Source organism: Lissotriton helveticus, chromosome 2_1, assembly GCF_964261635.1.
Source record: "Lissotriton helveticus chromosome 2_1, aLisHel1.1, whole genome shotgun sequence".
Taxonomy (NCBI): domain Eukaryota; kingdom Metazoa; phylum Chordata; class Amphibia; order Caudata; family Salamandridae; genus Lissotriton; species Lissotriton helveticus.
The window spans coordinates 383,761,674-383,787,983 of record NC_136059.1 but is presented as its reverse complement, the minus strand read 5'-3'; the positions used below and the strand labels follow the sequence as shown (position 1 = coordinate 383,787,983).

General features: G+C 48.7%; 1 protein-coding gene across 1 annotated transcript in view; it reads left to right on the top strand.

Moving 5' to 3' along the window:
• LOC144817999 (complement component C6-like) overlaps positions 1-26,310 on the top strand; it is a 652,704-nt gene that overhangs the window by 75,631 nt on the left and 550,763 nt on the right. The window contains exon 3 of the mRNA XM_078675004.1: positions 4,028-4,184. Coding sequence (XP_078531130.1) covers positions 4,028-4,184 — 157 coding nt within the window. The remainder of the gene's footprint in view (positions 1-4,027; positions 4,185-26,310) is intronic.

The window sequence follows — 26,310 nt, the reverse complement described above, 5'->3', positions numbered from 1 at the left end:
CTGCACTGACCTGGTGTAAAGTCGGACAACAACCTGCAACACACAAAAGGAAGCCCAGCTCAGAGACTCACCAGAAGAACAAAAGATTCCATGGAGCCAACGGACATGCAGCTCAGACACCCAAGAGGGCCACAACACCCACCGCCACCACACCCACGGCTGCCCCCCCGGAACTCCCTCAACCCCCTGAGCTACCACATAGGCAGTGCAGACAAAGACAGCGGACCTTCAGAAAACACACCAGCCTCACAGACCTAACACCAGAGGTTGTCATTGCCATTACAGGCTCAAAAGGACAACCATCCTCCGCATCCTGAAAATCATAGCCCACAGGCTGACGGCACCAACACAGCGGACAACCAATATCCCACCTCAGACTAAGCTGCTGGCTGTGCTGCACCTGTTGGCCTCTGGTCCCTTCCAACCAACAACAGCCTGAGTTAGAGGAGTCTCACAGCCAGCCCATCAAAGTTTTTCACAACTGTCTTGGATGCCATCATCAGCTTGGTGCCCCAGCACCTTCCCTTCTCCCACACTGCGGAGACCAAGCAAGGTGGCTATGCCATAGCTGGCTTCCAACACGTGTTGGGGCAATTGACTGCACACATGTCCTACTTGTGCCCCCTGCCGACACTGCACACAATTACCGCAACTGAAAGCACACGCATTCCATCAATATACAGGCAATAGTGAACCACCATGGACTCTTCACCAATGTCATTGCCACCTACCCAGGCTGCGTGCATGATTCCTAGATCTACAGATGGTCCATCATCAACCGGCGCTTCCAGGATGGCACCTACGGAAATGCTCTGCTAGCTGGCAAGAACCTAATGAACACACCACACACCCCAACTCCACAATCATGCAACTTACAACTCTGGGAATGCAGATGTTACAAACTCACATTCAACATGCTAGACAACATGCCCACCCACCAGACACGACAGCACAACCTACTGTGGTAACCTGGGCTAGTCATATTCATGAGCCGTTAACGGCAAGGCACCGCAGCCACACAATAGCAGATTGTGGGGAAAGGTGGGAACCAGGCATGTGCGAAGGAGGCAAGTGACCCATGAATGAGAATGTACACAATGCAAAGTGTGGCGTGGATGTGCTGGCCAGACTGCAGTATGCAGACCACAGACTATCCAAGTCGACATTCACTGCTGGTGTTTGGAGTGTACTGGACAGTGGAAGCAAACATGTCACCGGAGGCAGTGGGTAAGACCTTGGACATGTAGCTTTGTCGTCCCCCACTCAATACGTAAGAAGAGTGGCATGGCCTGGTTTTCGCAAGTCCAGCGTGGGGGTGTGATTGATTATCCCGGGCTCTGGGCGTGGTTCAGTACTGGAAATGTGCAAATGCATGTGTCACTGTCGCAGTGTGGGTCTCCGTTGGGGGGTGTAAGTGGTCCCTGATGGGACTTAGACACCCACGTATGTGATCGAGTTTGGCTTCCACGCTGTCGAATCCCTCCCGCACCTGTTTGGCCACTTCCTTCAGGCAGTCTAACACATGGCCTTGGAATGCGATGTGTGCTTCGGTGAGGTGCTGGGAGCTAGCCGTGGTGGCGGGTGCTTCCTGCTGAGTGGTCTGTGCAGGGGGTGGGGTTTCCTCAATGCAGCAGGGCTGCCCTGCTCCTGGAGGTGGGTTGCCTTAGATGTCCATGAGCTGTTGTAGGACATTAGTATTGAAGGTGTGGCGGTCCTCTTCAGCATCACTGAAGAGTTGTCTGGTGTGTTCTGCTGGAGGTGTTGTTTGTCCCTCTGCAATGTGAAGGAGAGAAGCATTTAGACATTGTGTTGACATGTATGTTGGAGCTTTGGTCATGTTTACATACATACTGTATGACTATGTACATTGTGACTGTTTGGGAGGAGCTGACAATTTGATATGGGACAGTGGACATTTGGACTACATGACGGATGTGAGGTTGTACACGTACATTTTCATCTCACAGTTTCCTGCTACGTCAGATGTGATTGGCCAGTTTCTACGCCCAAGCGGACCCAGTTGTGTCCTCTGTAATGCAGTGTGTGTGTTGCATGCACTTTGTACCACATTATCGTCAATGTGGATGTGCTGTTCTTGCTATGTGTGTGTGCTGCATGGTGGGCGATTCGCCCTTGCAGCTGTGATTTTGCTGCCTCTTATCCCTTTGAGGCATTGTGCCTTTAAAACTTTTGTGCTTTTACCGTGCTGAGATGGTGGCGACTTGGGTCAATAGTGCTCTTGAAAGTTTTTTCTACTCTTGTGCATTGTTTGTCTGCAGCTGTATTGTTGACGTCAGGGGTAGTTTGTGCAGAGTCTGTGTCAGAGTGTGACCTGCTCCTTTCCGGATGTGGTCCACACTCAGCCACCTCAGTGTCGTGCCTGAACAATGTCATAAAGATTTTACTGCAGCCCTGCTAATCGTCATGTAGTGTCACTTGCATTGTCTGCGTGGCTCTAAAATGCGCATCTTTGCAGGCTTTCGCACGTGTGCATGTGTTGATTGTGGGATTGTTGATGTGTGGGGTGGGACCCCTTTGGGCACATGGTGAACGGGGGCCTACTTGGTGTTTGTATGTGTGCTGCAGTGTGCCACGGGGATCAGGGAAATGATCCAGGGTCATTGTCGTTGTGCATGTGTGCCATTGTGCCCATCTCCCCTGTCCCCACAGTCCCCGGTCGTTGATCACCCTGTTGATGTTGTGTCAGGTTCTATCAAGCTGTGTCTGGACTCCCAAGTCCTTGCACTGTCTCCGCACTGATGACTGTGGCCACCATATTTCCGTTTGTGTCGCCAATGACACAGTGGAGTGTTGGTAGTGTTCTGTCACCTCCGTGACGCTGATCCGGTTTTCATGCGGACTGAACCCCGTCTTCCTCTTGCTCTTCTCCTTGGCCTTCCCCGACCCCAAGGTTCCATTCTGGTGGTCTGTTGGGCTTGTGGGGGTTGCGTTGGCCTCTGCACTCGGTCCGAGTGCATCCATGGTGCTACGCAGTTTATTTTTTTCCCTGCATTTTTGTTCAGCTTTTATGGTGCATTTTCCCACATGAGGTGTGGGTATTGCAGGCCTGGCACTGGTTATCGCTGATTTTTGTATCGCGATTGGCCTCATCGCAACTATTTTTGCATTCGTGTTTCGCATATTTGCGGCGTAGCATTGATTTTAACGCAGTCATTTGGCGCGTTATCGTGTGCCTATCGCATTGTACTGCTGTGTTTCGAATATGTTACCACGCCGTAATTTTCCCACAATAGACTGCAATGTGAAGAGTTGCGTTAAGCTAATTTTGCAATGATTAACACAAGTTCCTGAGACTATCCCCCATTAGCCTATTGAATAAAAGTACTACTTTGCTGCAACCTTCCAAGTCTTGGAAGATTGCACCAGGCAACAATTAGGCCAGAATCTACTGTTTTGGATTTTCTTTCCCCTTTTCCTCTCTAGAAGTTCACTGGGAAGGGAGTGAAGAATAAGGTCATAGTTGGTAATATCAGGCCAAGATCTAAGAGACTGCCTGTCTTATTTAAGATTTTGTGTTGCAAAAATTATTGATGTAGCAAATGCCCATTAATGACATCACAGTTACGTTTCTTGCTGCTCTGTTTATAAATTCACTGAAGGCAATTAAATCACCCTCTGGTGAAACACGTGAAATTAGCGTCTCTAGCGTGTGTGGGTATTGTCTTCTGGAAAAGGATAGGAGAATTGAACGTTGGGCTCTGGTGTCCGCACCTGCGCAGAGATGTTCTACTGTTTGTGAATATCAGAGAGAATCCAGTGATTTAGAAGTGTAACTAACACCACAAGAATGCCTACAAAAAACGTCTTTAACTCTGAAACATGTTCTGTTATAATATATATTTTTCCTTTACTTGATAGGTTGCTACTTATCATTTTCTTATATACTTAAAACGTTCTTATACAATTGCATGCTGTATTTTTTGCATTTGTTGATGGCTGTGGCAATAATATTTAATTGCTATTAAGTGAAATACGTGTCCTCATCCTTATGCAATCTTTATTTCAGGCAAGTTATCTATGACGATTATTACCGACAATATGGCTGTGATCAGATTTGCAGCCACCATGAACAGAGGGCATGCAATGAACAAGCATGCCCCGTCCACTGCCAGGTTGGAGACTTTGGACCCTGGTCAGATTGTGATCCTTGTGTTAAAAAGCAGGTAGGCTGGAAATAATTGATTTCCTCCCACATAATATGTGGGTTTCGGGCTTATGGTCCTTCCTCCCTTTAGCCCCTAACAGGTGCTGAACACTGTTTGATTTCCCCCTTGAAGAAAACAATATGCAGTTGAGCAATTGGTCACATGTCTCATTACAGGTTCCTATGCTCACCTTTCTGTTGGCTTTAATATTGTCTAGCTTATAACGAATTGTGTTAAACAACAGTCAGGCAATGCAAGCTATGTTGTGTCAAATCAGGTTGCTTTCCCCTATTTTATGGGTCATGGTATCTTCTGGTATGGTGGTGGTGGTGTGTTATGGTATATAAACTTAAACAACCACTTAATGTGGCTAAAAGTACTCATTGACATTTAGCAGTGTTTCATTACGCCTTCAGAAACAGGCTGGTTAATGTCCTGGTGTCTTTGGACAGGTATATTGGTGACTAATGGTGCAGATTGATTCCATATTTTTTATGTGAAGTTATAAAAGACCCGGCACTGGTTTTAGTTTTTCTGAACTGAGGAACAGCGATAAGTCTATATTTTAAGGATCTAAAATATTGGAAATTGATACTAGGACAGAAACTATTGATAAGAGCTAAGCTAAGGAATGCACTGGCTATGTATAATACATAGGACATTTAATCTGATGTGACTGGTCGTAGATAGTCATGAAAGACTGCAAGCACAGCCAATATCGTGCCTCCTTAATCAGCACTGGGGAGGTGTTGTGTTTCCAGTAATGATCCCCGATCCCAAAAACCCAGCTCCGTCTTGAAGTACAGGCAGCACTTGTAATCCATTCTTACAACAAATTAAACCAGAGACATTTGCTCATATGCAATGAGATGGGTATGAAAACATCGGGCCAGTTGTACGACCCGTTTTTGCATGCGCAAAAAGGTTTGCGACCCGTTTGCGCACGCAAAAACCTACATGGCCATGTACAAAAGCTATTTCGGCAGTCGCAACAAATTGTGACTCACAAAATAGTGTTTTGCGACTCGCTATTAGGAAGGGGCAGTCCCTTCCTAATAGCAACTGTCTAGCCATGTATGAATGTTTTGCAACCGCAATTGGGGTCGCAAAACACTTGCAATTTACTGCCCTCTTCAAGAGGGTGGTAATGGAGTCGCAAATGGGAAGGGGTCCCCAGGGGACCACTTCCCCTTTGTGACTGGCTCTAAAAAATATTTTTAAGGGCAGGTAGTGGTCCCCTAAATGAAACGTTTCATTTTTTTTAATGCATCCCGTTTTGGAAATCGGCTGCATTAAAAAAAAAAAATACTTTAATAACAAGCAGTCCCAGACATGGAGGTCTGCTGAGCCCAGCAGGCCACTAACCTTGGGAGGGTCAGCCATTCCCAATGGGGTTGCTAATTGCGAGTGGCTCATTAATATTCATGAGCCAAGCATTTTGCAACCCCATTGGGAATCGCAATCAGTGTCTCTGACACTGTTGTACATTCCAAATTGTGAGTCGCAATTTGCGGCCCGCAATTGAGCGCAAATTGTGAGTCGCAATTTGGAATGGTCATACATCTGGCCCATAGTCCTTGGCCGGTAATCCCACCGATCGGAATAAAGGCGACGATCCAAAATGGCAGATGAGGAATGACATCAATAACGACACTCCGATGATACTGTAATGAACCTGATTGCCATCTTGATTGCCTGTTACCTGAAGATCTAATTAGACCTCACTTTTCATCGCTGCAGCTTTGCTTAATGATCTTAACGTTCTGGCGACCTTTAGCTTAAGCGTCCTGACCCTAAAATGGCGACTATATAAGAAGTAAGCAGAGCGCCACACCTTCTTCTGCGGGGCTGAACGCTGAAATCCTATAATTTGAGCTAGTAATGCTGATGCAGTGCCTGATATTCATAAAGACTGATTTATTGCGAAGCCGATCCTTCCAACAAGGTGATTCTCAGGAGTGCTGAGCCTGACCTTAAGATGGCGCCCCATTTTAGAATTTGGCATTGTCAATGAGTGGTATGATCATCTAAAACTGCTCCATGACTGTTCCTGTAACTGATGCCCGCTTTGGACAATAATAATCTGACAACTCCAGCTACAACACAGGACACCCAATATCCTGCTGCATGAGGTTTTGTACAGTCAGAGTCAGGGGTTAGAAGGCATTTTGAGTAGGCATATGTAGGAGTGAACTCGAAGTTACCCGAGTGATCCCCAGTCCATCCAAACAAAGCGGGTCTCTTCCCAGACACCCCCCTCACTTGCACCAAAGGGCTTTACCCATCAAAAGAACGCCGAAAATCGCTTTCCCAGCGTTTAGACATGAACTCAAGATGGCTGCACTCCCACTTTCCTTCTGGGCTATTGAAAATCATTGGGGCTGACTGAATTCGAACTTTCAAGGACTCGTCCCCCTTACCTGACTTCAAGATGGCCGCCTCATTGAGACCCACTGCGATGCTCTTTCCTTTCCTGATCTAAAATCATTGATCATCTTCTGGACCTCGACCAGCCTTCATCAACCCTGTTCCCGCTCACCCACCAGGACCTTTACTCTGAGAACTTTCCCCGACAGCCTAGACCTAGCCATTTTAACTGATGCCCGGTGGAGCTACCTCACGAGCTAAAGGGGAGATGGGCTATCGATTCCCTCCTTGACCATCACCTACCTGTCTTTAGGCAAACTCTCCTGAGTCTCCCCTGACCTTATCTCCATCCCCCCCTTCCCGCTACCCCTCTACCCCTCTCCACTCTACTCTTATCCTCTTTCCAGCTACTGACCTTTGCCCTCACCTGTACTTGCCCTTTGTCCCCACCCTGTTTATCTGTGAACTTTCCCTCGTCAATTGAGACCTAGCTATTTTGACTAAACACCCGATGGAGCTACCTTGTTTAGCTAAAGGGGAGACGGGCCATGGATTCCCTCCTCGGACGTCACCTGCCCAGCCGGTCTTTAGACAGACTTCGTTTTGTCTCTCCTGTCGTCTCTTCCCCATCCCCCCTCCACTATTTATTTCTCTCCTTTCTCTCCTCTCTCAATGTATTGCGTATTTTGTTTTGACGTTATGTGTAATTGTTATCATTTTCTGTTACATTGTGGAATGTAATGTAAAGCGCTCTGATACCTTCGGGTCTAGCCAGCGCTATATAAAACTCTTTATATAAATAAATAAATAAAATAAGTCTTAGGATGGCTTTAAGGGACCAAAGACAGAATTCACCTGGATAATGAAAGACCAACTGCTCTGTAACAGGAACCCCAAGCTATTCAGTAATTGACTGAATGTGAGACAAGGACTGCGATTAACTTGCCACCTATTGGTTAACTTTCTTAAATATTCGGTGCCTCACTAACTCACCCCGTCAGACACTCGATACTTTTTCCCTCTAATTATGCTCTCAATGAAATTGTTATTAATGTGAACTCCTTCGGATGATATGGGGTAATACATCATTATTCCATGGACTCTGGGGAGTATTGAGAGCTGTTGAGTACAAGAGCAACACAGTAACAAACCAGCTTCTACCATGGTTTATGTAATATCATCCTCGATGTCCTTTTTTGGTTGAGCCTAGCGGCAGCGCGCATGCACTGCACGCTCAGCAAAACTGCTGTACTAGCGTATGGGAGAGAAGCTGCGCCCACTCTCCTCCCATATTTTGCATTGGCTTGTGTCATTGTTTTTCTTAAATGCTGTCTTCAGATTTGTTAATATGCTTGTTAGTCCCGCCTTAGTACTGCCTTGTCTTCATTTGTACCCCTCCCATGGTGACTGGCACTTTTACTTCAGTTGTTACACAGGACCTGTTATTTAGTCTGTAAGCACTATTTACTTTAGTTTCTCTTACTACAGGCCGGACATGTGGGGCTTCAGCTGAAACCGCTTGTGTTTTTTTAAGCAACTTGCCTGCCCCCATAACATGGGTGCCTGGTTTCAATCACTTTAACCCAGCATTATCTTCTGTCTGTTTCAACCCCCGAAATAAAATGGATTTAGAAATGATTGGCGAATTAAGTCATGTGAATTCCAGGTAACACATAATTGTGTGCATAATTGTGTGCGGTCTTATTAAGAACAACACCACCTCCAATGCCACCACTACCAATACCACCACCACCAATACCACAGCCATCAATACCCCAACCTCCACCAATAACACAACCACCAATACCACCACCACCAATACCACCACCACCACCGATACCAATACCACCACCAATACCAATACCACCACCAACACCACCACCATCAACACCACCAATACCACCACTAATGCCACTACCACCACCACCATCAATACCACCACCACCAATTGCACCGCCACCACCACCAATACCACCACCACCAATACCACCAACACCAATAGCACTACCACCAATACCACCACCAATACCACCACCACCATCAATACCACCACCTCCACCACCACCAATACCACCACCACCAATACACCACCACCACCAATACCACCACCAACACCATCACCATCAACACCACCAATCCCACCAATATTGTCAATACCATCACAACCATCAATACCACCACCACCAATTGCACCACCACCACCACCAATACCACCATCAATACCACCACCTCCACCACCACCAATACCACTACCACCAATACCATCACCAATACCACCATCAATACCACCACCTCCACCACCACCAATACCACCACCACCAATACCAGCACCACCAATATCAGCACCACCAATACTACCACCACCAATACCACCACCACCAATACCAATTTCACCACCTCAGCACCTTGCTCACTAGTAATAGCAGGGGCACCCTATGAGGCCGGAGCTGCAGCCCCGACCATCCCCCCCTCCCTCCATGCCTGCCATAAAGCACAGCCTGCCCTACACCAGGAGGTGAAGCCAGTGCCCTACTACAGCTGGATTGTTTTTTATTAGTCCAAAGATAGCAAAGACATTATGTAATGCAACACTGCACACTTAAATCACAGAGAGGGCAGGAAATAGTACTCCTCCTGCTCTTCCTCCTGAGCCACGACACTGTAATGACAGAGTGAAATGTGTTGGAACACTTTGTTAGTGTTGCCAATACCACAACGACTAATACTACCAACACCAATACCACCACCAACACCAATACCACTACCACTGCCAATACCAAAACCACCAATACCACCACCACCACCAACATCACCACCAATACCACCACCAATACCACTACCACCACTAATGCCACCACTAATACCACCACCAATACCACCACCAATACCACCATCAATACCACCACCTCCACCATCACCAATACCACCACCAATACCACCACCACCAATACCACCACCACCAATACAACCACCACCATTACCACCACCACCATTACCATCACCAATACCAACATCACCAATACCACCACCACCACTAACACCTCCACCAATACCTCCACCACCATCAATACCATCACCCTCAATACCACCACCACCAGTACCGATACCACCAATACCACCACTAATACCCCCACCAATACCACCACCACCAATACCACCCCCACCAATATCACCACCACCACCACCAATACCACCACCACCAATACCACCACCACCAATACCACCACCATCATTACAACCACCACCAATACCACCACCACTGCCAATACCACCACCACCAATACCACCACCACCAACACCACCACCATCAACACCACCAATACCACCACCAATACCACTACTAATACCACCACCAATACCACTACCAATACCACCAATACCACCCCCTCCACCATCAGCAATACCATCACCAATACCACCACCACCAAAAACACCACCACCAATACCACCACCTCCATTACCACCACCAATACCAGCATCACCAATACCACCACCACCAATACCACCACCACCAATAGTAACACCACCACCAATACCAATACTAATACCAATGCCACCACCACTAATACCACCACCACCACTAATACCACCACTACCAATACCACCACCACCAATACCACCACCACCATCAATACCATCACCACCAATACCACCACCAGCAGTACCAATACCACCAATACCACCACCAATACCGCCACTAATACCACCACCAATAACACCACCCCCACCAATATCACCACCACCAATACCACCACCACCAATACAACCACCATCAATACCTCCACCACCACTATTAGCACCACTAATACCACCAATTCCCGCCAACACAACCACCACCAACACCACAACCACCAATATCAACACCACCAATACCACCATCGCCAATACTACCACCATCAACACCACCACCACCACCAATACTACCACCACCACCAATACCAATACCAATACCACCACCAATCCAATACCACCACCACCAATACCAATACCACCGCCAATACCAATACAATCACCTATACCACCACCACCACCAATACCAAAAATACCACCACTAATACCACCACCACCAATACCACCCCCCCCACGAATATCACCACCACCAATACCACCACCACCAATACCACCACCACCAATACCACCACCATCATTACCACCACCATCAATACCACCACCACTGCCAATACCACCACAACCAATACCACCACCACCGACACCATCAACACCACCAATACCACCACCAATACCACTACTAATACCACCACCAATACCATTACCAATACCACCAATACCACCCCCTCCACCATCAGCAATACCATCACCAATACCACCACCACCGAAAACACCACCACCAATACCACCACCACCATTACCACCACCAATACCAGCATCACCAATACCACCACCACCAATACCACCACCACCAATACTAACACCGCCACCAATACCACCACCACTAATACCACCACCACCACTAATACCACCACTACCAATACCACCACCACCAATACCACCACCACCATCAATACCATCACCACCAATACCACCACCACCAGTACCAATACCACCAATACCACCATCAATACCATCACCACCAATACCACCACCACCAGTACCAATACCACCAATACCACCACCAATACCGCCACTAATACCACCACCAATAACACCACCCCCACCAATATCACCACCACCAATACCACCACCACCAATACCACCACCACCAGCACCACCAACACCACCACCAATACCACCACCACCAATTCAACCACCATCAATACCTCCACCACCACTATTAGCACCACTAATACCACCAATACCGCCAACACAACCACCACCAACACCACAACCACCAATATCAACACCACCAATACCACCATCGCCAATACTACCACCATGAACACCACCACCACCACCAATACTACCACCACCACCAATACCAATACCACCACCAATCCAATACCACCACCACCAATACCAATACCACCGCCAATACCAATACAATCACCTATACCACCACCACCACCAATACCAAAAATACCACCACTAATACAACCACCACCAATACCACCATCACCAATACTAACACCACCACCAATACCAATACCACCACCACTAATACCACCACCACCACTAATACCACCACTACCAATACCACCACCACCAATACCACCACCACCATCAATACCATCACCACCAATACCACCACCACCAGTACCAATACCACCACCAATCCAATACCACCACCACCCATACCAATACCACCGCCAATACCAATACAATCACCTATACCACCACCAATACCAAAAATACCACCACTAATACCACCACCACCAATACCACCATCACCAATACTAACACCACCACCAAGACCAATACCAATACCACCACCACTAATACCACCACCACCACCACTAATACCACCACTACCAATACCACCACCACCACCAATACCACCACCACCATCAATACCATCACCACCAATACCACCACCACCAGTACCAATACCACAAATACCACCACCAATACCGCCACTAATACCACCACCAATAACACCACCCCCACCAATATCACCACCACCAATACCACCACCACCAATACCACCACCACCACCAACACCACCACCAATACAACCACCATCAATACCTCCACCACCACTATTAGCACCACTAATACCACCAATACTGCCAACACAACCACCACCAACACCACAACCACCAATATCAACACCACCAATACCACCATCACCAATACTACCACCATCAACACCACCACCACCACCAATACTACCACCACCACCACCAATCCAATACCACCACCACCACCAATACCAATACCACCGCCAATACCAATACAATCACCTATACCACCACCACCACCAATACCAAAAATACCACCACTAATACCACCACCACCAATACCAACACCACTACCACCACCAATTAAAAAAAAACAATTTTAACAGACTTTTATTGATTTTCAGAAAACATACATTCAACCCAGTGGGCATCGTGATGATCAAGTTGGGATGTCAGTGTGCAGTACAATGGTTACAATAACAAACTGAACAATCTCCCAAGGGTGACTGCAGGCGAAAGAGCTCCACCAGGGATCACAGGAGCACATTACTGAGTCTCAGCCATCCCCCCACAAGGAACCCGGGATACAGTTCAGTTCGTCTGCATGCTTGATCCAGTCCCATTGTTGTGAAGCAACAGGAAGAACTCCCGACCCCCTCCTGCCCCTCTCACTTCCGAAACACCCCAAGAGAGACCCCCCACGCCAACCACCCAACCAAGCATGCCGCCGGTCTCTAAAATGTTCAGGAAGTCACACAAACTTCCCGCACCACCTATCAGATTCCCTACCTCGCAGGTCGCAGTCTGTAGCGGATCAGGAACACAGGGGGAAGTTCACCATCAGGGTCTCATTGGTCCCATCTTGCTCTTTACCCGCCGCGGTGGCTGCTCGGGGGGGGCGCTGAACCTTCCCCCTCATCAAGTGTATTCTCATCTTCTACAATCGGGTGCTTGGCCAGTTCCAGGAGTGCTACCCATGCTCAAGCCATTTCCAATGACTTCTCGCTCCCACTACGTTGAGCCATGCATAATCTTTAGTTCCCTTCACTTTCTGCCCATTTCACCAGCTCCTTATCCCAGCGCGCTAGACTAGGTCCCTGTCTTGCCTTCCAGGGGGAAGTAAGTTCTCTCTTAGCCAAGACCAACCCCAAATCAATGAACTTGCTGGTAATCTTAGTCTTGGCACTGTGTTGAAACCAATGTAACAAGCAAACCCCTGGTGTCATGGCTACCTCCCTTTCCATCACAGTCATCAAAGCAGTCGTCACCCCTCGCCAGTAATTTCCCACCTGTGGACAGTCCCAGAACATATGGAAAAAACTCGCCCCTTCCTGATTACATCAGGGACAAGAGACTGACACCCAAAAATATTCATTAATTTTCCCAGGCGTGAGGTAGGCCCTATGTAAGACATCGAATTGGATGAGCTGAAAGCGCTCATTCTGAGAACGTTTCCACGGTCGCTCAACAATCTCCTCCCAGGGTTTTTCTGCAATGGGCTCCCCCAGATCCACCTCCCACTTGAGCCACAACACTGTCAAGGGTTGACGCATGTCCCGGGTGATCCGCCTATAGAGGCAGGTTACCGCTTTAAAAGTTCCCGCCACTATTACTATATATTGACAGGCGAGAGACGTGTCAGGCTCCAACAATCCCTTTCGCCAGTGCTTCCTGATAGCTGCTGTCAGGGCCGCATGTAGGAGAAAGTCCCCCCGAGGGAGATCATGTCGCTCCCTGAGATCAATAAAAGGGAGGAGATTGCCATCTTCATATAGGTCACCTATTGCGGTAACTCCCGCCTCCTCCCGGGACAGCAATTGGCTCCAATCCCCCCGTGAGGTAACGCCTCACACATCCTCAGCGGGATCTCGAGTGCATAGGGAGTCTTGACGTGTGCCCTCCTGGTCAGGCGTGCCCAACACTGCCGCACCGTGCATAAATCTGGTGGCAGCAATTCACCTCTCAACGGTATCCGTAGCAGCACACAGGACAAAAGACGCCAAGTCAGATCCAACCCCCCCTGGGCGCCTAACATGGCGCGCCACCCATTTCGTAAACCATTAGAGCTGTTCAGCATGATAATAGGCCCCTAGGTCCGACAGCGCAAGGCCTCCCTCTGCCCTGGGCCGCTGCAGGGTGGTCAGAGCAACCCTCCGTTTCCCAGCTCCCCACATAAACCCTGTAATCAAAGTATTAAGCTGGGCAAAGAGCTTACCTGGGATCCAAACAGGGAGCGTCCCAAAGTAATAGAGAAACCTAGGCAGGATGACCATCTTCACCAAGGAAATCCTGCCTGCAACAGATAGAAAAAGAGTCCCCCAGAAATCAAAACAGGTTTTCGCTCTGCGCACCGCTCGCCCACATTGCCCTCCAAGAGGTTGTCATGAGCATGATGAATCTAAGTCCCCAAGTATGGCAAGCACCGGTCTTCCCACGGAACATCCCCTGCCCTCCTATGGTCTATCCTGTCTGATCTAGTAGGAAACAGAACCGACTTGGTCCAGTTCACCCGGAGTCCCGCCACCCTCCCTAATGTCTCCAGCAAGACCCTGACACCCCAAAGGGCCTCCCCAGCGTCCTGCAGGAACATGAGGAGATCGTCCGCATACAATGCTATATGCTCCATTTGTCCCTCCACCAAGAGCCCAGGGGAATACTGCCCTGACCGGGCGTGTGCAGTCATGGGCTCCATCGCCAGGGCAAACAATAAAGGGGACAACGGGCACCCCTGCCTCGTCCCCCGAGCTACTGCACAGGCAGCAGAAATCAAGACCCCTGTCCTCACCCTGGCATTAGAAGCACTGTACAGCAACGTCGTCCACCGTATAAAGCATTCTCCCAAGCCAAATTCCCACAAAACATTCCAGGCTATCAGAGGCCTTTTCGATATCAACTGCAAAAATGCAGGCCTCTGCCTTGTCATAGGTGTCAGACCCCAAAATGCGGATAAGTCTGCGCACATTCATCGCGGTATTTCGAGATGGTATAAATCCGGTTTGATCCGTATGGATCAGTTTAGTTATATGGGGCATCAAAGGACTGGCCAGAATTCGGCTTAAGATCTTATAATCAAGGTTAAGCATCACGAGGGGCCTGTACGAAGAACGATCCCAAACAGGTTTACCTGGCTTGAGGAGGGGAACTATGAGGGCTTTGCGCGTGGAGGCAGGGAGGACACCCTCCCACCACTCCCTGTTATAGTGCGCCACCAAACAGGGCACCAGAATGTCCGTGTAGGTCGCGTAAACTTCGACAGGAACCCATCAGTACCTGGTGTCTTGTTTCTGGCCATGTGTTTTATGGCGCTATGCACATCGCCCACTTCGATGTCCCGACCAAGAGCTTCGGCGTCCTCGGCCTCAAGTTGTGTTAGCTCTGCCCTTGACAGAAACTCCTCATCACCCGGGAGCCCAAGACCCAGACTCCGGTATAACTCGGTATAATACTGTAAGGAATGATCGTTAATACCCCTTTGGGTGTAAAACACCACGTCTCCCTGGCCTCTCAATTCCAGTATCATTGTCCCTCTACATGCTGGTTTGGCCAACCAGGCTAGCAGTGCCCCAGCCTTATCGCGCTCCGCAGGCGCCTAATCCGTGTAGGCCTTATTATAATCGAAGCAGCGCAATCTCTCGATATGAACCACTAGTTCCTCTCGAGCTTCAAGTAAATCTGCCGGCCTGTCCGGACGTTCCAGGTGCTCCTTCTCCGAATCACGTACCTTCTGTAGGGGTGGGCAGAAGTCGTGTAATGGACTTTCGCGGAGAGGCACGGGAATTGAACTAATTTCCCTGTTTATTTCGCAAATTTCCGTTACGTGACTCCCGCCCGCCGCCCGCCCGCCTCCCGCCCACCCGCAATATTACAAAGATTAAAGCTGAATTAAGAGTTAAAAAACACTTACCTTAACGCGGGGACATCTCTTCCTGTATCGCGCCTTCTACTTTGAAACCACGCATGCGTGGGAGTCTGCGCATGCGCATTCCTCACCATATAAGCGCCTCGCCACCACAACATGTCTACCGTCAGGGTCAATCACCTGCCCAATACTCTGGAACTGTACTCCTGCCCAAATCCAGACCAAGTCGAGTATGTGGTACAGAACACCTGCCCCCGCCAGCTCCGATGCAAAGCCAGTCCCTCTTGTTTATTTAGTGTTTCCTGTAATAGTGCTATCTGTACCCCACGTCTTCTAAGATAAGCATGAATCTTGTGATGATGAGTCATAGTGTGCATCCCCCTAATGTTCCAAGATAGACACTTAATACCTATGGCGGTACCCATGGTGTGATGGAATCAATGCTGGCCTCCCTACCTCCCGTAGCAGCATGCTTGGTCCCACCCTCCCCCTCTGCCCTTTCACCCCAACTCCCACTCCCCAGGATAGGTTCCCTTAAACTAGCCCCCAACCAAACTGAAAGAACCATCAACCTTGCTCAAAATGGGTAGGGAGACGTGCGCCGACCCTATAGGACCCAAAGCCCGCCCGGCTCTTCCCCTGCCCAGTGTTGATATGGACTGTAACATCGTCCTGGGAGCCCCGATAATAGTGATCGATTGGTGCCATCTCCCCTCTTCCCACACGACATGCACCCTTCAACAATCAATCTTGAACTGTGCTGCAAATTTAGCTCACCCCACCGTCAGTGTCTAGATCAGCCAAACAAGTCCACCGTCTGCGGAGTGACCTCCGGTAGGTCAGGCTCAGAGTCACCATTCGTGCTGCCAGCTGGAGCGGATCCAGTGCCCCCCAGCATTAGGTTAGAGGAAGCAGGAGCTGGACTGGTCCCACTCTGGCTGATCGCAGCCACCGCTTGCACTGCTCTGTCTTGTTCAAGGCGACGGTCCGGCAACCTGAGAGCCCTCGACGGGCTCGTAGCTTCAGGGGATCGTCTTTCCGCATTGCTAGCTGTCGAACTCCGCCTTGACCTCACCCGGCGTGTCTCCAGCCATTGTCATGCATCCTGTGGGGTGGTGAAACAAAGCGTGCCGGTGCTGTCTGACACGCGCAGCCGCACCGGGAAGAGCATTGCATAAGGAATGTGGAGTTGACACAATTTCCGCTTAGGAGCAATGAAGGAGGCGCACTGTCTCTGAACCTCCCTGGTGTAGTCCGGAAAGAGCATCACCTTGGAGTTTTCTATTTGTAGATGTTGCTTCTCTCGGGCCTGTTGCAGGAGATGGTCTCTGTCACGGTAGTGTAGTAACCTTGCCACCATCGGCCTCGGGAGTGCTCCCGGCGTAGGAGGCCTAGCCGAAACCCTGAGGGCTTTCTCAAGGACAAAAAATGGGGACAGCTCACTGGGGCAACCTCCAACCTCAGCCAATCTTCCAAGTACCGGACAGCATCGTCCCCCTACGAACGTTCCGGAATACCCACTATGAGGAGGTTATTCCTGCGAAAGCACCCTTCACTGTCCTCCGCCCACAGCTCCAAAGCAAAGCGAGATCCACCCCAATAGTGTCTATCTTTGTTTCGAGGGCCTCCCGTGACGCAGTGATGGCCTGCATTATATCCGCCAGAGTTGGGCCTCCAGGAGCCTCCACACCTGAGCTCCTTCAGAAGCATGCCCAACTGCCATCACCGCTACCAGAGCAGCTCCTCCACACGACCCCCACGCTCTATACAAGTCATGCCGCAGAAACCAAGGGCCATCCAATCAGGGCAGTCTGGGAAAGAGGTAGGACACCGTCCCAGCCATAGGTAGAGCAGGGAATATCTCAGTAAGGCTCTACTGCCCACCAGCACTGTCACAGCCCACTCCCAACGCAGCGTGGAGGGTTGTATTCTCAGCTGCCCACTCGCCGCTGCCAATGTCCCAGACGTATTGCGGAGGCCGCCTGCCAGTCATGCACCACTCCGCAGGAGGCCCACAAACTTGCCGGTCCGCAGCAGAAGTCGAGCGGTGCATGCCGGCGATGACACCGTGGCCGCTTTGCCGCCCCCCAGGACTCAGCACTCTCCTACCGTGCTCACAGCCAGTCCGCTCCTCCACTACAATTCAGAGCCACCCTTTTTGGGGTCAGTATGCAGCGCCAGGTTGTGGCGCTCCGCTCTCCCCGCACTCCGCTCCCTCACCAGAACTACCACCAGCTTCTGCACCAGGGTCAGACTCAGGACCCCCCGCCGTTCCTCAGGTGCAGTTCGTGGCACACAGGACGTTGTAGTTCATGGCGATCTCTCCGTTAGTTTGCGCCCGCCATCTTAGGTCACCGCGAAAAGTGCACAGTCGGGACAAAGAATCGTTCCATGTTCCGCAATCCAGCCACCTACGCCATTGAGGAAGCTCCCACCAGGGCACTAGATATTCCCATTCAGGATGGGCGATTAGGGGCCCCCTTAATACAGCAGGATCGAATACAACGAAGGGAGGCCATGGAGAAGCTCCGAGGTCCGCTTCCTTCTACATCGGAGTCAGGCCATGCCCCCCCACCACTATCACCACCAATACCACCACCAATAGCACCACCATCAATACCACCACTACCAATACCACCACCACCAATACCACCACCAACACCACTACCACCACAAATACCATCACCACCATTACCACCACCACCTCCAATACCACCACTAATACCATGACCATTACTAATACCACCACCACCAATACCACCACCAATACCAATACCACCACCACCAGTACCAATACCACTACCACCACCAATACCACCACCAATACCACCCGCCGGCAATACCACCACCACCAATAGCAACACCACCACCAATACACCACCACTAATACAACCATCACCACCAATAACCCTCTACCATTACAGCCACCACCACCAATACTACCACCACCACCACCAATACCACCACCACTAATACCAATGCCACCACCAATACCCCCAATACCATTACCACCACCACCAATACCAATAGACATATCACCACCACCAATACCACTACCACCAGTGCCACCACCAATACCAATACCACCACCAATACCAATACCACCACCACCACTACCAATACCGCCACCACCACCAATACCACCACCACCAATGTCACCACCACCAACACCAGCACCACCAATATCAGCACCACCAATACCACCACCACCAATGCCAATACCACCACCAATACCACCACCACCAATACCAATACTACCACCACCAACACCAATACCACCACCTCAGCACCTCGCTCACTAGTAATAGCATTGGCACTGTACGAGGCTGGAGCTACAGCCAAGACCATCCCTCCGTCCCTCCATGCCTGCCATAAAGCACAGCCTGCCGTGCTCCAGGAGATGAAGCCAGTACCCTACTACAGCTAGATTGTTTTTTATTAGTCCAAAGATAGCAAAGACATTATGCAATGCGACACTGCACACTTAAGTCACAGAGAGGGCAGGAAATAGCCCTCCTCCAGCTCTTCTTCCTGAGCCACGACACTGTAAGGACAGAGCGAAAAGTGTTGGGTGTTGGAGCACTTTGTTAGTGTTTATAGCTCGGATCATATCTAACTCTCACTTCACACTTTGTGTCTGTGTAAGTTACAACACTTACACATCTTCTTCACTGCACTAATTATAATTACTTTGAAGATGTCGCAGGCCAGTCTCTTCCTCTGATATTTACAATCTAACTATCGGTCGAGAAGGACCTTTCTTGCAATGTAATAGGTCTTGCATTTGCGAGAGTTAAAGTTATTAGTTTTGTAAATGACAATGCCTTGCTCATACTCGCGTGAATGCGAGACCTATTGCATTTCAAATGCTTGTTGATGTAATGCCGTGGGCGGATCTTTTGCAGGGAGTAAAGACTGCATACAGTTGCTTTCTTAAGCCCGTTTGTCTTGGTTTTGAGTGGTAACCTTAAAGGAACGTTCGTTATTTTTTAATGTAAATTTCAAAGGAATTCAAAGGCACTGACACACATTTAGGTCTACAATAACAAAATGTTTTTGATTGATATCAAGATTTCTATAATGATATTCTTGGAGAATATTTCATTAATTATGTTATATATGCGTTTGCATGATTGCTGCTAAACTGATGGCATGCTTTTTGCAAGTGCTGTGGCACAAGATCTTAGCAGGCAGTGATATGGGGCCCCTGATAGTGAAGCTTTGTACTTTAACCCCTCACCCTGGGCAATCATCAATGTGAGGGAGAAAGGCCTGTTTGTGTATTTGCCCACCCCAATCTCATTATCATAGATTAGTAGGTTTTGAGGGAGAAAAGGGGTTTATTTATTTATGTATTTATTTGTTTGTGCATGATTATCAATTTGAAATCAAGTACTCTGTGTTTTCTAAGAGTGCTATAGAAGCCTTTAGGAGGATTCTAGTGCAATGCTAATGTCGACAGAGAAGCAGGGAGAATTACACATGGAGAGATGTATATTTCTTGTAAAATATATCAAATAACAGGAAAGAAACAGGGACCAGTACACCGAAAGCTATGTTCCTATCCAAAGTTCTCTTATGAGAAAGGCATGCTCACTTACCTTGTAGGATGCATTCTCAAAGTTGAGGAAGATGCTGTAGAGCATATATTTATGTAAAATAAGAGAATTTAAAGAATCATTGTCATGTGTAGCAGCTCGTGTAGGGACCACCCAGCGCTGCATGAAATATCATTGGTTACCTGAGGATGCAAAGAGCCATGCCATGATGCTCTGTGAAAAGCTGAATTTCAGCAGTTTGAAAGAGGGATTTAATATTAGGGAAGACACTACTATGGATGCTGGCCATGATGAAGCAGCAAGTGCACAAACTAATAGGCATTAAGAATGAGTTGTTAGACATGGGATGGCATGCTCTGGATGTTACTGATGGCAATTCAGGGAGAAGAGTATCAATGTCTGAGAGGAAAATTGGATAATTCCAGGTATATCCAAGTGGCTGATGAAAAAAAATTATGACATCTACAATAGTGGTCCAAGCAAGCAAAATGAGCTGCGATGGTTTGCAAAGTGTGTACTATTCTCCACCAGGAGTGATAGAGTAATATGTCTCAAAGAAACTATAAGAAATTAGGTTATTAATTGGGAGGAATGAGAGTCCCATTCAAGTAACAATCACAATCCTTGTCAGGGTGAACCACAAAAATCACTGAATAAACTTGTACTTAAGCCTCTCATATCTTCAAAAAAAGCAGTCAGGCTTAACTTTGCTACAATGTGTAAATTATTTATGGAATACTCAAACAGTAATATAGTGAAAACACAATAACAATCCCACGCCAATCAAGTAAAATTGAGAATAATAAATAAAATGACACCACAAAAATCACTGAATAAACTTGTACTTAAGCCTCTCATATCTTCAAAAAAAGCAGGCAGGCTTAACTTTGCTACAATGTGTAAAGTGGCAATGCGTAAAGTATTTGTACCAACACTCACAGTAACACAGTGAAAACACCACACACTGACTCCACAACAGTTTAGAAAAATAAAGGTATTTAATCTAAAACTACACAAGACCAAAACGACAAAAATCCAACATACTCAGTTCAAGAATATGGTTTAAAAAAGAGTTCTTAAGGTTGCGTTAAAATTCTTTAGGTTGCGACAGAATTCTCTGCGATGCGATAGAATTCTCTACAGATGCGTGAAAAGTTCACAGTTGCGTCACGTTTACTCACAGTATTTTTTAGTTGCAACAAAGTTCCAAAAGCAGAAGCTGGTGCGGTGGAAAACAAGCGATGCGTTGCTCCTGAGACCCTGGGGAGGCGTTTACGACAGCCCCGCTGCAGCAGCGGGCGTGTTGCGACAAATCCGGTCTGTATGGGGAGGAAGGCCACTTGTATGGATTCCGGTGCGTAGGTTCCGTAGGAAGTCTGTTCTCGCAAAGGCACGATGCGACGATCTCGAGGGGGGCTGCGACGATTTCCGGGGTGACGATGCGCGGTCCAGCGGTGATCCTCTCTCTCGCAGCTCCTCGATGCGATGGTTCTGCGACGATGCTCGCAGCGACGTGATGCGGTCCGCAAGCAAGCGGTGCGGCGATCTCACCCAGCGACGACAGGTTCTGCGATGACACTCGCAGCGATGTTCGAGTCTCCCGCACCGGTCTGGTGCGTCCCGCAAACGAAGGATGCGACGGCTCTGGCAGCGGCGTCAGGCGCTGCGACGATCTCGGCCTTCGTAGCGGCGGGAAACTTCTCGCACTGTCGGGGATGCGCTCCGCAAGCGAGCGATGCGACACTTTTCAATTTCAAAAGTCTCTCAAGCTTTAGTCTCAAGCTTACCAGCTCATGTACAACTTCCAGAGGCCCCACAACTGGATCAAGCACTCTAGAAAGGACAGAACTCTCTCAGCAGAGTTCAGGGAAGCTGGGGGTGAAGTCTTTTTGTTCCTGGGACTTCAAAACAGGGAGCCAGCTCTTCTCAGGCCCTTGGAGATTCCTTCAAGACAGGGGACACAGCTCACAGCAAAGTCCTTCCCCTCTCCTTGGCAGCAAAGCAACAGCAGGTCAGTCCAGCAGAGCAACAGCAGGACAGTCTTCCTTCTTCAGTTTCAGCTTTCTCCTTGGCAGAGGTTCCTTCTTGATTCCAGGATGATCTAATTTTCTGTTGTCAGGGGTCCTGTACTTATACCCCTAATGTCTTTGTTCTCTCTGTGCATGTGGGCCCTGAGCCCGGTCTGAACCAGTTCTGGGTGTTTCCTGAGTACTTTGTTTTGCTGGCTGCTTCTTTCCTTTCAGAGTGAGGGGCAGGGTCCTCAGCCGCCCAGCAGGGAGGTGGAGCCAGCATTGTGGAAGGCAGTCACAGCGCTATTCAGGCCCAGGTGCTAACTCCTCCCACCACTCCAGTTGCAATTGCAGTCATTCAGCCTAGTGCTGACTCATCCAGCCTCCTGGGGAGTTCCCCAGCCCCTGTCACTCTCAAACCAGACAGTCAATACACAAACAGGCCCAGGCACACAGAAGGGTCAGACAAGAGAACAGCAACTTTCTAAAAGTGCCGTTCTCAAACACAGGATTTAAAAACAACCTTTCCTAAAAGATGTGTTATTAAATTCTGAGTTCAGGGATACTAGATACTTATGTCCTCTCTTGTTCCTATGGGAAGAAATGCTGTTAACCACTGTAGCCAGCATCCCCCATGGGCCTTCCATAGGGGTGGCTGATGTGCACAAAAAGGGAAGGGTTAGGCCTGGTCAGTGGGGACACTGACCAGGAGGACATGGCAGTTCTAAACTGCCCATAGGCACTGCAGTGGCAGGCCTAAGACACCATTTTAGAGCTACTCCTGTGGGTGGCACAATAGGTGCTGCAGGCCCACTAGTAGCATTTGTCATCACCAGCCCTGGCACCCTCAGTGCACTTTACTAGGGACTTCATGGTGATACAAATATGCCAAACATGTATATCCAATCAGAATAACAATTTACATAGAGAGCATATGCACTTTAGCACTGATCAGCAGTGGTAAAGTGTGCAGAGTCCTATTGCCAACAGCCACGGGTCAGGAAAAATAAGGGAAGAAGAAGCAAAAAGTGTGAGGATGACCCTGCAAGAAGGGCCAGTTCCAACACAATCCCACGCCAATCAAGTAAAATTGAGAATAATAAATAAAATGACACCACAAAAATCACTGAATAAACTTGTACTTAAGCCTCTCATATCTTCAAAAAAAGCAGGCAGGCTTAACTTTGCTACAATGTGTAAAGTGGCAATGCGTAAAGTATTTGTACCAACACTCACAGTAACACAGTGAAAACACCACAAACTGACTCCACAACAGTTTAGAAAAATAAAGGTATTTAATCTAAAACTACACAAGACCAAAACGACAAAAATCCAACATACTCAGTTCAAGAATATGGTTTAAAAAAGAGTTCTTAAGGTTGCGTTAAAATTCTTTAGGTTGCGACAGAATTCTCTGCGATGCGATAGAATTCTCTACAGATGCGTGAAAAGTTCACAGTTGCGTCACGTTTACTCACAGTACCTTTTAGTTGCAACAAAGTTCCAAAAGCAGAAGCTGGTGCGGTGGAAAACAAGCGATGCGTTGCTCCTGAGACCCTGGGGAGGCGTTTACGACAGCCCCGCTGCAGCAGCGGGCGTGTTGCGACAAATCCGGTCTGTATGGGGAGGAAGGCCACTTGTATGGATTCCGGTGCGTAGGTTCCGTAGGAAGTCTGTTCTCGCAAAGGCACGATGCGACGATCTCGAGGGGGGCTGCGACGATTTCCGGGGCAACGATGCGCGGTCCAGCGGTGATCCTCTCTCTCGCAGCTCCTCGATGCGATGGTTCTGCGACGATGCTCGCAGCGACGTGATGCGGTCCGCAAGCAAGCGGTGCGGCGATCCCACCCAGCGACGACAGGTTCTGCGATGACACTCGCAGCGATGTTCGAGTCTCCCGCACCGGTCTGGTGCGTCCCGCAAACGAAGGATGCGACGGCTCTGGCAGCGGCGTCAGGCGCTGCGACGATCTCGGCCTTCGTAGCGGCGGGAAACTTCTCGCACTGTCGGGGATGCGCTCCGCAAGCGAGCGATGCAACACTTTTCAATTTCAAAAGTCTCTCAAGCTTTAGTCTCAAGCTTACCAGCTCATGTACAACTTCCAGAGGCCCCACAACTGGATCAAGCACTCTAGAAAGGACAGAACTCTCTCAGCAGAGTTCAGGGAAGCTGGGGGTGAAGTCTTATTGTTCCTGGGACTTCAAAACAGGGAGCCAGCTCTTCTCAGGCCCTTGGAGATTCCTTCAAGACAGGGGACACAGCTCACAGCAAAGTCCTTCCCCTCTCCTTGGCAGCAAAGCAACAGCAGGTCAGTCCAGCAGAGCAACAGCAGGACAGTCTTCCTTCTTCAGTTTCAGCTTTCTCCTTGGCAGAGGTTCCTTCTTGATTCCAGGATGATCTAATTTTCTGTTGTCAGGGGTCCTGTACTTATACCCCTAATGTCTTTGTTCTCTCTGTGCATGTGGGCCCTGAGCCCGGTCTGAACCAGTTCTGGGTGTTTCCTGAGTACTTTGTTTTGCTGGCTGCTTCTTTCCTTTCAGAGTGAGGGGCAGGGTCCTCAGCCGCCCAGCAGGGAGGTGGAGCCAGCATTGTGGAAGGCAGTCACAGCCCTATTCAGGCCCAGGTGCTAACTCCTCCCACCACTCCAGTTGCAATTGCAGTCATTCAGCCTAGTGCTGACTCATCCAGCCTCCTGGGGAGTTCCCCAGCCCCTGTCACTCTCAAACCAGACAGTCAATACACAAACAGGCCCAGGCACACAGAAGGGTCAGACAAGAGAACAGCAACTTTCTAAAAGTGTCATTCTCAAACACAGGATTTAAAAACAACCTTTCCTAAAAGATGTGTTATTAAATTCTGAGTTCAGGGATACTAGATACTTATGTCCTCTCTTGTTCCTATGGGAAGAAATGCTGTTAACCACTGTAGCCAGCATCCCCCATGGGCCTTCCATAGGGGTGGCTGATGTGCACAAAAAGGGAAGGGTTAGGCCTGGTCAGTGGGGACACTGACCAGGAGGACATGGCCGTTCTAAACTGCCCATAGGCACTGCAGTGGCAGGCCTAAGACACCATTTTAGAGCTACTCCTGTGGGTGGCACAATAGGTGCTGCAGGCCCACTAGTAGCATTTGTCATCACCAGCCCTGGCACCCTCAGTGCACTTTACTAGGGACTTCATGGTGATACAAATATGCCAAACATGTATATCCAATCAGAATAACAATTTACATAGAGAGCATATGCACTTTAGCACTGATCAGCAGTGGTAAAGTGTGCAGAGTCCTATTGCCAACAGCCACGGGTCAGGAAAAATAAGGGAAGAAGAACCAAAAAGTGTGAGGATGACCCTGCAAGAAGGGCCAGTTCCAACACAATCCCACGCCAATCAAGTAAAATTGAGAATAATAAATAAAATGACACCACAAAAATCACTGAATAAACTTGTACTTAAGCCTCTCATATCTTCAAAAAAAGCAGTCAGGCTTAACTTTGCTACAATGTGTAAATTATTTATGGAATACTCAAACAGTAATATAGTGAAAGCACAATAACAATCCCACACCAATCAAGTAAAATAGAGAATAATAAATAAAATGACACCAAATCGTAAACAATCCAATCAGTAGAGCTGGAGTTATGGGTTTTTAAAATATTGGGTAAAAATCGCACTAAGCACAAACCATGGGTATCATGATAAAAGTCAAAAGTTTAGGCCCATCACAGTGTAGCAGCAGGTTGGATGCAGGGACTAGAGTCATCCTGGGACAAGGTTT